The following is a 14,897-nucleotide window of genomic DNA, read 5'->3' as shown; positions in this document are numbered from 1 at the left end:
CTCCAGAGCAGGGAAGGGCTGTGCCTGCCGTGTGGGCCCACCTGCACGGCCCATTCACCTCCGAAGCCCCGTGCGTGCACCCTGGCAGCGGCAGGCTCTGGCCTTGTGCCCGCTAAGGGCCCACCCTTCCCACTTGTGAAATGGGTGGAAACAGCTGGACTGGCCTCCCGCAGGGAGAGGTGGTTCTGGGAAAGGAGACCACGCCCTTGGCTGTGGTGGGGGCGGAGAGAAAGGTGGCATGTTTCTGGCTTGTTCCCTCTGCCAGCCTTGCCCAAATCCCCAAGGCCACCATAATCCACCCTGTCTAATGGAGCCCAAGCCGGCTCAGGCCCCTGCACCAGGAGCCTGCTAATCCCTGTGGCCGGGAGCAGGCCGCCTGTCCCAGGTCGCCCTCTGCTCTCTCAGCCAGGGCGGGGCCTCAGGGCGGGGGAGGGCCCCCAAGGGTGAGATGGGGAAAGTGAGGCACAGCTCCAGAGCCAGGGGAAGCTGTGGACACCGCCGGGACAACTCCTTAGGGTTCCAGCCTCCCCTGCAAGAGGTGGGGGTGGGAGCCGCAGGGGACCGGCCCTGTCCCCTCCCTCCATCAAGGCAGTGTGGGCTTGTGGTTTCACACCATTCTGGGTACAAATCCTGGTGCTGACACATGCCAACTGTGTGTCCCTGTCTGTCGTCTCACTCCTTGAGCTCCATTTCCCCGTCGGCGGGGCGGTTGTACACCTAATGTTTAAAGGTCTGCTCGCTCCTGCTTCCCTGGTTCCTTCCCGCCCAGCTCGCCCTCCCGCCTCGCACTTAGGTCCACCGTGTTCACAGCCTCTGCTCCCGTCCCCTCCGCCCACGCGTCTACCTGGGGTTTTGCAACGAGAAGGTCGGGGAGTACCTTGGGCCGCTGGAGTCAAGAGGGCTGGTGGCCAGGAAAGAGAGGGCCGGACAGAAGAAGGGCAAGGGGCAGAGAGAGGGAGGGAGGGAGAGACAGAGGTAGGAAGACAAGACGGCTACGAGAAGAGGAGGGACAGGATAGAGAGAGCAACAGGTAGGAGACCCAGAGACAGAGTAAGGCAGAGATCGATCAGAGAGGGTCTGGCTGCGACGCAAGCTACAGACAGGACATCAGGAAGAGAGGGAGGGGAAGGAGGTGAGCAGAACCGCGCCGCCGCCGCCCTCGCGCTCAGGAGGGGTCTCCGCCCTCGGGGCGGCCGCTCATCCCTCCCCAGAATCCTTAAATCCCCTCTGGCTCAGGGCCGTCGGCATCTGTCACAGACTCGCCCTGGACCAACGGCGGCTGCACAGGTGACTGCGGCTCCAGAGGGCGCCTGGGTGTGCGCCGGGGCGGCACCGGAGGAAGAGGGCCCGGGGCTGTCGGGGCAGGGCCGGGGTGGAGACGGGGCCCCCGCGCCTCGTTCCCGCGCTCGGAGCGTGCCAGCGAGCGCTCGCCGCCGTCTGTCGCCCTCCCGCAGCCCGCGAGCCATGGCGCGGCCCCGGCGTGCCCGCGAGCCGCTGCTGCTGGCGCTGCTGCCGCCGCTGGCGTGGCTGGCGCAGGCGGGCCTGGCGCGCGCCGCGGGCTCGGTGCGCCTGGCGGGCGGCCTCACGCTGGGCGGCCTGTTCCCGGTGCACGCGCGCGGCGCGGCGGGCCGGGCGTGCGGGCCGCTGAAGAAGGAGCAGGGCGTGCACCGGCTCGAGGCCATGCTGTACGCGCTGGACCGCGTCAACGCCGACCCCGCGCTGCTGCCCGGCGTGCGCCTGGGCGCGCGGCTGCTGGACACCTGCTCGCGGGACACGTACGCGCTGGAGCAGGCGCTGAGCTTCGTGCAGGCGCTGATCCGCGGCCGCGGCGACGGCGACGAAGTGGGCGTGCGCTGCCCCGGGGGCGTCCCCCCTCTGCGCGCCGCGCCCCCCGAGCGCGTCGTGGCCGTCGTGGGCGCCTCGGCCAGCTCCGTCTCCATCATGGTCGCCAACGTGCTGCGCTTGTTTGCGGTGAGGGCCGCGGGGCAGCTTCGCTTTCCGGCGTGTCCCTCCCGCCCTCGCCCTTGGGGTGGCCGATGTCTTCTGGAAGAGGCCCTGCTTTCATACTCTAAGTCACACAACACCGGGCCAGACGGAGGCCGGGATCAGATCGCCCCCTGCCGCCTCCATGGCCCCTCATCTGCCCTCCCGCCCGCAGGGCCAGCCCCTGGGTGCGAGTCAGGGGCTGACAAGGGCGCCTCGGGGCCAGGTTGGCTAGAGGAGGCAGCCTGGACTGCGGCCCCCATTTGCCCGCCTGCTCAGGTGTCCTTGTTCTGGGCACGCCCTGTACGACCCTGGGGGTGCTCCTGCCCCCTGGGCTTGAACGGGGAGTGGGGGGGACTGCCCCGAGCTGCTGGCGGGGAGGGAGGTGGATAGGTCTGAAAATTCTAGTACTTCTCTCCTCCTTGTTGAACATTTAAATTCGTTTTTAAAATCCTGCCTGAAACCTCCCTTGAGGGGCCTCTGAAAGGGGACAGTGGGCTTTGCTTTCTTGAGTGCGCGTCCCCGGTGCCATGCCCTGGCGCGGCGCCCTCACTTGGCTGTGCGCTTCTCCAGGCGGCGGTCCTCGGTGAGGGGCAGTGTGTTCCCTGCAGTCCCAGGGGCAGTGACTGGGGAATCAGGGATGAGGGCCTTGGGTATCACAGTCTGGGGTTCTCTGTCGTGGTCGTTCACTGGGGGCTGTGGGGCAGTGTCGCTGGGGTTCTGTGGATCAGGGAGTCTCCGTGACTTGGGAGGAAGCCTTTGCTTCCATTCGCCTGGAGGAGGGCTTTCCTGTTCCCGGGTTTCTCCCCTTCTCCCAAGAGCAGCTTCAGACCCCTCTGTCAGCTGCATACCCTGAAGTCCCCACCCCGTTTCCTCTGGATGGCAGTGTTGGTGTGGCGCACACAGACACACCTTCAGTTTGGCGACCAGAAAGGCTGTGTGGCTGCCCTGTGGCCTTTCCCTGCCTGTGTCTGTCCCCTCCCTGCCTGGAGCTCTAGTTTCTCTGGCCTCTAGGTTGAGTGCAGAGATTGCAAACCCCGGGGCCCTCAGGGCGGGTGGGGACTGCGCTGAGGGAAGCAGGACCCCTGGAGTCCAGGCCCTGAGACTGAGGCTGCACTGCAACTCTCTATTTTCAGACACTGGCTACGAGTTCAAAGATAAAAAAAAAAATTAAAACACTACACACAAGACACAACCCGGGACCAGCTGTGGCTCTCTGGGGGCCGTTTTGCAATTCCTGGTCTAAAGAAACCGGGAGTTCATTTCCTAGCCACAGCCCTGTGATCTCAGGCATTTTAAATTAACTTCCCTAAGGAGGTTCAGCCTGCGGGGGAAGGTCGCTCTGAAGAGGAACTGGAGCGTGATGAGGCTCAGGGACCCACAGCGTCAGTCAGTCGTGCAGTGAACTGGGCCCCGGGCCTTTCTCTGCTCTCTTCTCCGTTGCCCTCTTTCTTGGTCTTTATTTTCATTTCTCACTCTCTTCCCTTCTCCCTCCTTCCCTCTGTCTTTCTCTCGCCCTGTCATTCTCACCGTCGTCTTTTCCATACTGCCCGCACACTCCACACTTCCTTTCTGTCCTGCTTCTCACAGCCCTAGCCTAGGCCGGCCTCTCCGGCCTTCACACCCGCCCCGACCGGGGCTCTGCCCCCAGCACCTCCTCGGGTGTTCTCAGCCCTCTGCCGCAGCTCCGCTCCTTCCCACTTGCCCATGTCCCCGCCAGTGCCATAATCTCTGCTGTAATCGCTCCTAATACACACAGAAAACCCAGTTTCCAACAAGCCCTTCTGTTAGGCCAGCACAGCCTTAAATCAAACACCCACTCCAGCTGCCCGTCTGCTCTGATCCTCCCAGGGCCGCTCCCCCTCCGCCAGCCACCCCTTGGTGTGAATTAGGAAAATGTGCTTTCCTCTGGGCTCACAAGGACGCCCTTTCCCCAGCCAGACGCACGTGGATTGGCTGCAAGCCCTTTGCTGGGGGGCCCTTGCTCAGGACCCAGCTTGCACAGCTATCAATGCTGGTCCTGCCCTCTCCCCGCTCATACTCACAAAATTCCCAGACCCACGCACACATGCAGACCTTTTCCGGCCTCTCCCTGTTGTTGGCTGCCCCAGCTGGTGCCCAGGTCCCCACCCCGAACCTTTGATGCCCCATCTTCGTCCCGGGTCTGGCCCCCAGCTCCCTACCCCAAACCTTCTGTGTCCCATCCACGTCCTGGGTCCCCATTGCCCTCTCTCCCTGGAGTACTGACCCTCCATCCACAACCCAGGTGTCCTTCCTGCCTGCAGATACCCCAGATCAGCTACGCCTCCACAGCCCCAGAGCTCAGCGACTCCACACGCTACGACTTCTTCTCTCGGGTGGTGCCGCCAGACTCCTACCAGGCCCAGGCCATGGTGGACATCGTGCGGGCACTGGGATGGAACTACGTGTCCACGCTGGCCTCAGAGGGCAACTATGGCGAGAGTGGGGTTGAGGCCTTTGTGCAAATCTCCCGTGAGGCTGGTGAGCTGGGGGCTGGGGGCCCTAAGACATCAAGGAGCCTACAGAGGTGGGAGCCAGCGGCTGTCAGTGGGGCCGAAGCCAAGAGATGGGGGTGTGGGTCCACGGTGGGCCTCAGGGCCGTGGTGGGCCTGGATGGTGTTCTATGTGGGCAGATGTCCCTCTCCTTTGGAGGACTCAGCACCTTCCTTGTGGCCTGGCAGGGGGACCCAGGTTAGATTTCACCCCTCCGGACCCCTCAGCTGTGCTACACAGTCGTGTGCAGTGGTGGCCAGGTGGGTGTGTGGGCAGGTGGGACAAGAGCTGACTTTGGCATCCCCGACACCCAGGGGGGGTGTGTATTGCCCAGTCCATCAAGATTCCCAGGGAGCCGAAGCCGGGAGAATTCAACAAGGTCATCAGGAGACTCATGGAGACACCCAACGCCCGGGGCATCATCATCTTTGCCAACGAGGATGACATCAGGTGGGACGGTGGCACATTCAATCACGTGTTCTTTGGAGGCTCTCCCTGAGGGGCCTGCCCCGGCCAGGCCCACCCTCCCTTTCCCCTTACCTCCTCCCCACCACTTTCCTGCCGCCCTGGGTCTGGTGCCCCAGTGATGAGCAGGCCTGGTCTGGGTAGGGATGCTCCAAGCCTAGCCCTGGAAACTGCGGTCTTTGCAGTTCACAGCCGGGGCGAGACCTGTGGGTGGATCTGAGTGTGTAAAGGAGCCGGGGGAAGGCGCCCCAGGGGCAGTATAGAGGCCACTAAGGGGCCGGGAGCTGGGGGGCTCTCCCTCTACCCTGGGGTCAGGTGTGGCACTGGGGGAGGAGCGAGGGGCGGGGCTGCCTTCTGACCGCCTGGGTTTTGCCCTAAGGAACCCCTGTGGGGGCCAGGGTGGAGTGGGTTACTGTGGGCGGAGCAGTGGGCAGAGCTGGGGCGGAGGGAAACCCAGGGAGAGTGCCTTAAACCCCTGCTGTCCTTGTCACTGAGGAAGGAGGATCAGGCGAGTGATGCAGAGTGGGGCAGGCAGGTAACGAACGGGGCTCCCAGGGCTGAGCTGGAGGAAGACCCCAGGGCTGAGCTGGAGGAAGACCCCAGGGCTGAGCTGGAGGAAGACCCCAGGGCTGAGCTGGAGGAAGACCCCAGGCCTTCACTCACCCCAGCCCGGCCCCCACCAGGCGCGTCCTGGAGGCAGCACGCCAGGCCAACTTGACGGGACACTTCCTGTGGGTCGGCTCAGACAGCTGGGGAGCCAAGACCTCGCCCATCCTGAGCCTGGAGGACGTGGCCGCGGGGGCCATCACCATCCTGCCCAAGAGGGCCTCCATCGATGGTGGGTGCTCATTTTCCGCACCTGTGTACTTGGTACCGTGATCCAGGCCCCTTCTGGGGTTCCTAGATCTGTGGCTACGGCCTTCCAGATGGTATTTGAATGAGGCGGTGGATGAGGAAAGGCGCACTCACTGTACAGGATGAAGGATTCTTAGTTTTTGGTTTTTAATTTAGTGCTGGTATTTCTGGTCCTACCAAAGGCACTCTAATGTGAGGGTGAGGGTGGGAGGAAGAGAAAGCAAGGATGTGGGACACACCGCCCTGCTGGTCAGTGATGAGTCTCCCCCTCCCAGTCCCATCCATGAAGGTCTGGATGACTCCCGCGGGGACTTCACTCTACTGTAGCATTGCTCATTTCCCCTAGGGCTGAGCCGAAGACGCCTTGGTGACATGTTTCGGGGTTATTTAATGAAGCCCAGACCCTTGTAAAGGCTGACCCCTAATTCCCAGGGACTTCCAGGCTTTTGGGGGTACATACTGTCACACCCTTTCTTTCTATTAGAATGCATTTAGTTGCAAGTGACAAACTGGACTGAGAGTGGTTTTAGCAATACTGGCATTTCATCACAAGAGGTCTGAAAGGAGGTGACTTCAGGTGTGAGACAGTCAGTCAGGGATGTTCTGAAAGCCCTGGGCTCTGTCCATTCTTCTGTTCCACGTTCTCTGGGGTTGCTTCGTGTCTCTGTGCTGTGGCCTCTTATTCACAATATGGCTGCTGGAGCTCCACATGTTACATCTTCACAGCAACATCCTAACCAGCAAAGAAGAAACAGGGATAAAAGTCTTTCAAGTGGTGAGGCTCTGAGTTTGCACCGGGATGCAAATTCTACTCTGGAGCCCCCAGCTGGCTTTGAATTCACCAGCCAGAACTTGGTCACATGGCCACTCCTAGCTGCAAAGTGGGCAAGTGGCAAAGGGGCACCGGAGAACCATGGCTGGCTCAGATGGTCACCACCCTCTCTCCTTCCTTCCCTCCTTAGGATTTGACCAGTACTTCATGACGCGTTCCCTGGAGAACAACCGCAGGAACATTTGGTTTGCCGAGTTCTGGGAAGAGAATTTTAACTGCAAGCTGACCGGCTCAGGTGCCCCGTCAGACGGTTCCACCCGCAAGTGCACAGGTGAGAGCTGCCCAGGGTGGGGAGGGAGAAGGCGGGAGCCCAGGCTGGGCGCATAGGGGCCAGGCACACTTCCTCTGGGCATCCCTAGGGCAGGCGAGGAACGCATCGGCCGGGACTCTACCTACGAGCAGGAGGGCAAGGTGCAGTTTGTGATCGATGCTGTGTACGCCATTGCCCACGCCCTCCACAGCATGCACCAGGCCCTCTGCCCCGGCCACACGGGCCTGTGCCCAGCGATGGAGCCCACTGATGGGCGGACGCTGCTGCAGTATATTCGAGCCGTGCGCTTCAATGGTGAGTGGATGTCTGTGCACCTACGGCAGCGAGGGGAAGTCGGTGGGTGGGTTTCTCTGTGGGGTCTGGCATGACTCAGGATGGAAGGGGTGGGAGAGGCAGAATGGTCTGGCAGGGGCATCTGAGGCCGACTGCTGGAGACTTGAGCCAACTTCTGGTCCTCACTTTTTAACACTCCTCCCTCCCTGGGCTTCAGCATCCTGTCCCGATCTGCAGATTTCAGACGTTGCGGAACTTGTCTGTAATCCCTTGTGCCTGGAACCGTGCGTGGGTCCCACACAACTCTCCTCTCCCCTGCACAGCGCCGAGGGGCATCGGGACTCTGGGTGGGGGTGGGGCACAGTTAAGACGGCACCGGGGGCCTACCTGGGGACACACTGCCCACTCTGTCATGCAGTAGGCACAAGGCATGACTCTGACGTGTCCCCAGGTACCAGCACAGGGCCTGGCTCAAACTCTTGTCTTCTGAAGAGAAAGAGACTCAAGCTATGCCCATGGTTTGTGGGAGAGATACGCTTTTGTTCAACTAATATCCTTCATCAAATTAAAATCTCTATTCTTCCACCAAATATTTATTGACCATTTTCTCTCTGCCATGCTCCCTGCTAATTAATTCAGCTGGATACTACCCAGACCAGCCCCATAAGCTGGCAGGACAAGCTGCTAAGAGAATAAAGCTGACTGTTCAGACTGGCGACCATTGCGTGCCGTCACGCAGGCCTCGGTCCAAGTCTGAACCCGTCCCCTGGCCTGGATGGTGAAACTTTCTTTTTTCTTTTTTAATTGTGGTAAAACACACATGAGCATAACATTTACCATCATAACCACTTGGAAAGCACAGTTCGGTGGGATCCAGTACATTGATAATGTGCGACCACCACCACCGTCCACCTCCGGGGCTCTTTTCATCTTGCAGAGCCACAGCCCCACCCCCGCTGACCACCACCGTCCCCCGGCCCTGCACGCACCATCCACTTTCTGTCCGAGTGTGACCGCTCTAGGTACCGCCTATGAGTGGGATCCGTGTTTGTTCCTTTGTGACTGGTTTATTTCACTTAGCGTGATGTTCTCAGGTTCATCCATGTTGTAGCGCGTGACAGGATTTCCTTCTTTTAAGGGTGAATGATGCTCCACCACACGCATGTGCCACACTGTGTTTCTCTGTCACCCGCCGGTGGGCACTGGGGCTGCTCTCATCTGTGGCCAACGTGCGCAGGGCTGCCGTGTACAAATGTCTCTGTGAGACGGTGCTTCCAGTTCTTCCGGGTGTGTACCCAGGAGGGGACTGCTGAAGCACGGTGACCCTGTGCTTGATTTTCTGAGGAACTGCCACGCTGTCCCGTAGCAGCCGCACCGTTCTGCATTCCCACCGGCAGTACTCGCGGGCTCCAGTCTCTCCACACGCCGCCAGCACTTGTTACTTGGCTTTGGTAGGAGCCGTCCCGGTGCGTGCGCAGCGGTGACTCACCGTGGCTTGGGCTGTCCCCTCCCGGCCTGTTAGGCTTTCCCTGTCTCCTGGCTGGTCCGTGGGGCCTCCCCAGGAGGCTGGCTCTGATGGGCCAGAGAACGAGCTGGGGATGACAGGCTCTCCCTCCAGGCAGCGCGGGGACCCCCGTGATGTTCAATGAGAACGGAGATGCACCTGGGCGGTACGACATCTTCCAGTACCAGGCCACCAACGGCAGTGCCAGCAGTGGCGGGTACCAGGCGGTGGGCCAGTGGGCAGAGGCCCTCAGACTGGACGTGAGTGCACAGACTGAGCCCCAGGTGTGGGGGGCGGGCCACGATCCCTGGGGGCAGAGGTCACCAGCCTGCGTTTCATGTGTCCCAGGTGGAAGCCCTGCAGTGGTCAGGCGACTCCCACGAGGTACCCTCGTCGCAGTGCAGCCTCCCCTGTGGGCCAGGTGAGCGGAAGAAGATGGTGAAGGGCGTCCCCTGCTGTTGGCACTGCGAGGCCTGCGACGGGTACCGCTTCCAGGTGGACGAGTTCACCTGCGAGGCCTGTCCTGGGGACATGAGGCCCACGCCCAACCACACCGGCTGCCGCCCCACGCCTGTGGTCCGCCTGACCTGGTCCTCCCCCTGGGCGGCCCCGCCGCTCCTCCTGGCCGTCCTGGGCATCATGGCCACCACCACGGTGGTGGCCACCTTTGTGCGGCACAACAACACACCCATCGTCCGGGCCTCTGGCCGTGAGCTCAGCTACGTGCTCCTCACCGGCATCTTTCTCATCTACGCCATCACCTTCCTCATGGTGGCGGAGCCCGGGGACGCGGTCTGCGCCGCCCGCAGGCTCTTCCTGGGCCTGGGCACCACCCTCAGCTACTCTGCCCTGCTGACCAAGACCAACCGCATCTACCGCATCTTCGAGCAGGGCAAGCGCTCCGTCACGCCCCCGCCCTTCATCAGCCCTACGTCGCAGCTGGTCATCACCTTCAGCCTCACCTCCCTGCAGGTGGGTCCTTGGGTTCCGAGGGGCCAGGGTGGCCGCCTGGGGCCGGGGGGCAGCCAGGGGCGCTGTTCTCCACTTTAAATCAGAAAAGTGCTATTTCTACAGTTGCTTTTTTCTACTTTGGCTCATGTGGTAAAATAAAAAACCAGCCACAGGCGATAGAGCCCTGCTGTCTCCGGTGACGCAAGGACTCGTTCAGGAGCAGCAGTTCCCCTGCAGACCGCGAAGGAGAACGGGGCGGTGAGGTGGGGGCGTGGGCACCCCGCTGGCTTTCTGTCCCACACGGAAGCTATTCTCATAAGCCGGACACGCGTGTCCACAAGCCGGCCCACACGCGGGGAGGACAGAGACCTCTGCCTGTGTTCCTCTGTTTCCGCGAGGACTGGGGGACGGGGGTGAGAGGCACAGGGCCCAGTATTTTCCTGTGGCGCAGAGCATCCACTTCCACTGCACGTCGGCATGGCGTGGCGTGGCGTGGCGTGACGTGGCGTGGCGTGCCGTGGCGTGCCGTGGCCTGGCGTGGCGTGACCTGGCGTGGCGTGGCGTGACCTGGAGTGGCGTGGCATGACCTGGCGTGGCGTGGCGTGGCGTGCATCAGAAATGGAGCTGCTTGGGGTTTCCCTCAGACAGCAGTATTACCGCCTTGGAGACTCCCCGGGAGCGGGGAGCCTGGGGGTTTTCTGTGCCAAGGGCGCTGAGAGACAGATGGCACGGGGAGGGTGACTGAGCGTGACATTGCGGACCAGCCGATTCTCAGGGCCAGGCGGAGGGTGGCGCCCTCCCACCCCAGGAGAGCACTCCGCACACCCGGCCCTGCACACACGCGTCCAGGCAGGGCTGGCGCCGCTCTCGGACGGAAGGGCTCTGCCGTCCTCCTCCAGACGACAGGGCCCGAGCATCCCCGGTCAGGCCCAGAACCTCGTGTGCGTGGTGTGTCCTAGGAAGGTGCCGCCACTCCCCTCCCTAAAGCACTCTGTGGCTCGCCACACACTGGGGGAGGGGCTCAGACCACATTCGAGGCGCCCTCACGGGGCTCCCGTCTCCAGCGCCACCCCGTGCTCTCCCCGCGCTACACACACCCTCCCTTCCAGACGCCACGGAGCTTACGAAAAGGCAAACCTCCAACCTCCCCGGGCATTTTTCTATGATGACCACATCGTGATAATGGGAAATGGCGTCTCACTGTTGCTGTAATTTGCCTGCAGTCAATCCCTGTGCGCCTGGGCCTGGGGATTGCCTGTCCTGGATCCACTTGCCCCTCCTTTGCTCATTCTCTGTCACGTGGTTGGAGTCTGTGGCGTGTACGCACGTGCGGTCCTTGTCAGCCACATGTGTTGCAGACCTGCTGGGGGCGCGTGTTGGTGCTGCTGCTGCGCATCACAGGCCTGGGTTCTCGTCCTCATCAGTGACTGTCCCTCCCCAGCTAGAGCCTTGTTCCAACAGGAGTTTCCATGCTGCCTTCCTGGACAGTGGGTGGGGTTTTATTTTGTTAGTCCCTAGTTCATGGATCCGCTGCCTGTGGCAGAGTCACAAAGGTGCTCCTTCTGGGTGGACAGAATATTACAAAGCCTCCCTTCCTGCAGGACCACACAGCCCTGCTCCGCGCACAGCATGGCACTGGCGTGCTGGCCAGATTCGGCCCCATCTGCTCCTCTGATCAGGCGCTCTTACACAGTGAACAACCTGCATGCATGTATGGGGCAGCCCTTCCAGGGTCTACCTTTGTGCAAGCGTCTTAGTTCCTGCTCCTCGGCTTCCCTTGGCTCAAGGTCTGGTCTCCGTCACTATGAGGGAACTGAAACTGCATCTCCTCCCTGTCGAGGCCCGTTTTGACTCTGGTAGTGCCTGGGCCACCCAGCCTCAGCGCACGTTCTTCCCACTCTCCACTGGGTGCCTCCTTGTTTCTCTTGCCTGTCACCTGTGATATATTCACACATACTTCATTTTATTTAGTTCAACAATTCTCTGGATTTGGAGAAGGAAGGGGGTCCTCGGAAACTGGGTTTGCTGTGTTGCTAGACGTGATCAAACTAGTGTTTTCACATCTACAGGAGGGAGATGATAGTGCCTACCTGGGCGTTGTGAGGAGCATACATCACTCTGGGCCTGGCCCTGTTTAGTGGCACCTGTACCAGCTACTCTCCCAAGACAGCATTGTGTCCTTGCCACAGAATGTGAAGGTTTCCATTCTGTAGATGGAGAAACAGAGGCCAGAGGGATGATGTGTTTAGGGCCACGATTCCAGAGCTTCCACCTGCAGCCACCATACCTTGAAGGAGCTCAGTAGATGGGGTTGGTGATGGTTAACATACAGGAAGAGGACATAGAGTTGCCCCTTACCCAACCCGCCCTGATGCTGCCAACAGCCCCCCACCCCCGAGGCAGCCCCTCTCCCCACCTGCCGGATCACAGGCCTTTGCCCAGGTGGCCCCTCCTGCCCTGCTCTCCTCTCTTCACAGTGTCTCTCAGGCCGGAGCGTCCTGCTCAGCAGGTTGAGAGGCCCCAGGGGACCCTAACCTGCCAGAGACCTTGGTGGGGGCCCAGGATGGGCTCATCCCTGGAAGGGGCCATGTCTCTGACGCAGCGTTGGCTCCTGCAGGTGGTGGGAGTGATAGCGTGGCTGGGGGCCAAGCCCCCACACAGCGTCATCGACTACGAAGAGCAGCGCACAGTGGACCCGGAGCAGGCCAGAGGGGTGCTCAAGTGTGACATGTCGGATCTGTCCCTGATCGGCTGCCTGGGTTACAGCCTCCTGCTTATGGTCACGTGCACCGTGTACGCCATCAAGGCCCGCGGCGTGCCCGAGACCTTCAATGAGGCCAAGCCCATTGGCTTCACCATGTACACCACCTGCATCATCTGGCTGGCCTTTGTGCCCATCTTCTTCGGCACTGCCCAGTCAGCCGAAAAGGTAACTAGGGTCTCCAGTAGGTCTTGCTACCCGGGTTGCTTCCTGCCTATCCATTGAAAGGCTCGATTGCTCCAAGAGCCAGGGCCACCCATTGGCATGCTTGATTATTTGAATGGTTGCTTGGTTGGTTGGTTCATTTGTGTCCTTAAACACTTGTTCACACTTTTGTTCATCCGCGATGCCCCTGCTTGTTCATCCAGTCATTCTCTGTTCATCCGCTCTTCCAGCCACTCTTCCTAACGTCCACTCTGCTTGCTTTTTTAAATTTGACTTTCTCACGTACTTTACACTGCTAACCCGTGGATCCGCGGTCCCGTGCGGGGTGTGCGCGAACACTTGTGCAGTCCCCTGTGCCTTCGCTCGTTTGTCCATTCGCTCCTTCATTCAGTCTCTGTTCATTCATCATCTGCATGTTTGAAAACAGGCTCATTTGCTCATTAACATGCCGTAGCCCCTTTCAGACACAGGGACCACTTCCCCAGTTGTATCCATGGTGAGGATTAGCGCCCGCTTCCCTGGCTACTTGTCACTCACTTTCCTTCCTGCCCACACCAGAGCCCGTGGCGCCTGCCAGCTCCTCGTGCCTCCAGGCCTTTGCTCAGGCTGGTGTCCTTTTCTGAGCGCTTGTTCCCATTTGCCTCCAGTCTGTGAGGCAAGGGACACGTGGGGGTGGGAGAGGGAGAGAACAGGGCTTGAGTCCCCCCGCCCCGTCCCCTCTCCACGGCTTAGATCTACATCCAAACAACCACACTGACTGTGTCCTTGAGCCTGAGTGCATCGGTGTCCCTTGGCATGCTCTACGTACCCAAAACCTACGTCATCCTGTTCCATCCGGAGCAGAACGTGCAAAAGCGGAAGCGGAGCCTCAAGACAACCTCCACGGTGGTGGCCCCTGCGAAGGGCGAGGGCGCAGAGGACCCCAAGTAGCAGGCGGGGCAGGAATGGGACTGGCTGCTCCCTCTCCTCGTTTCTTTTCTTCCCCTCACTGCACGGTGGAAGGACCCTCCAGGTCCACCGGCAGCAGTCAGGGCAGGGAGGCCATGGAGACCACGCGCGGACAGGGCTGGCCTTCCCAGGGCACTGGGCCCAGCCGCACATCGCTCCCCCTTCCCTACATGTCGGACCACACTCCCCCTGCAGGCCAGACTTGCTGCCCGCGGTGGGAAACAGGCACCGAGAGGGCTCTGCCACCTCTGGAGAGGCACAGCTGCCTCTGGTCTGAAGTTTAATGATCGAGATGAAGCCCCGGGTCAGCCTGGTGTGAGTGAGAGTTCCGTCCCTTGATTGACCACTGTCACCTGGAGAGCGGGCAGCGTGCAGGAACCGGGAGACCCCAGAATGAAACACAGGGTTGGAGTCGAGGAGGAGACTCCTCTTTGTCTCAGCAAGAGGAGACGTGTGGGTTTACATTCCGGACTAACGTGGCTCGGGGGCGGGGCAGGGTTGTGCTGGCACAGAGGGACAGACCTGGGCGAGATCCCTCTGGGCAGAGAGGGCCAGCAGCGGCCGGAGAGTGAGCCCAGAGCTGGGCTGTGCCCCCATGAGGTCCTCACACCGCCGTCTTCTCCCCTGGGATTGGGGACCTTTCCTTCCCCGTGTGCCCTCCCTTCCGTTACTCTCAAACCTTTAGAAACTCGGATACACCTGTGTGGTGTCAGTGCTGGGAGAATAAAGGCACACGGTGGCATTTACCGCCCTGTGACGCCTGTGGGAGGTTGTGTTCAGGAGCCCTACGTTGGGAGCAGTGACAGAGACAGTGGTATCCATGGTGAGGATTAGTTCCAAGCGGATAACTTAGGGTGACTATAAGAACTTTTTGTTCCCCGTATTTACTGGGAAGTCCCCTTTGAAAGGAGTGAGGCAGAGGAGGAAGACATTTGGACTACAGATGCACGGACATTCTTTGTCACTAATCTTTTTTACAAAAAGTGTGGTTTGACTTTTGGAATTTTGTTTCCCTGGGGTAGAATTTAAATTTGTTAAATTGATTGCTTTTTAAAATCAGTATAAATTCCCTGTTATATAATGTCTGGAAGTAATTTTGAGGGTGCACTGCACTTTATACAACACAGAGACTCTCGGCGAGATAGATTCTTTGGTGCACAGTAAGTTTTGACCTTGGCACTAGGTGTTTCCACAGTTTTTAAATTCATAGGGCTTCTCAGGAAAGCATTTTTGGTGTACTACAGATTCTCCTTCACACATTTGTTGCATTCCTAGGGTTTCTCCACAGTGTGAATTATGAAGTTTCATTTATTGCTGAATGCATTCTAAACTTCACTGGTTCATAGGGCTTCTCTCCTCTGTGGGTTCTTTGATG

At 60.2% G+C, this 14,897-nt stretch overlaps 1 protein-coding gene across 1 annotated transcript; it reads left to right on the top strand.

Moving 5' to 3' along the window:
• Positions 1-1,464: 1,464 nt before the first annotated feature.
• Positions 1,465-13,504, top strand: GRM6 (glutamate metabotropic receptor 6). The gene is made up of 10 exons (XM_069468314.1): positions 1,465-1,971; positions 4,269-4,485; positions 4,812-4,947; positions 5,646-5,800; positions 6,780-6,920; positions 7,014-7,214; positions 8,812-8,957; positions 9,046-9,669; positions 12,266-12,577; positions 13,307-13,504. Exons 1-10 carry the CDS (start codon positions 1,465-1,467, stop codon positions 13,502-13,504), a joined length of 2,637 nt encoding a protein of 878 aa, XP_069324415.1.
• Positions 13,505-14,897: the final 1,393 nt, after the last annotated feature.

This window comes from Eulemur rufifrons, chromosome 5, assembly GCF_041146395.1.
Source record: "Eulemur rufifrons isolate Redbay chromosome 5, OSU_ERuf_1, whole genome shotgun sequence".
Classification (NCBI taxonomy): domain Eukaryota; kingdom Metazoa; phylum Chordata; class Mammalia; order Primates; family Lemuridae; genus Eulemur; species Eulemur rufifrons.
The sequence above is the reverse complement of the archived record's forward strand: the minus strand, read 5'-3'. Positions and strand labels throughout refer to the sequence as shown.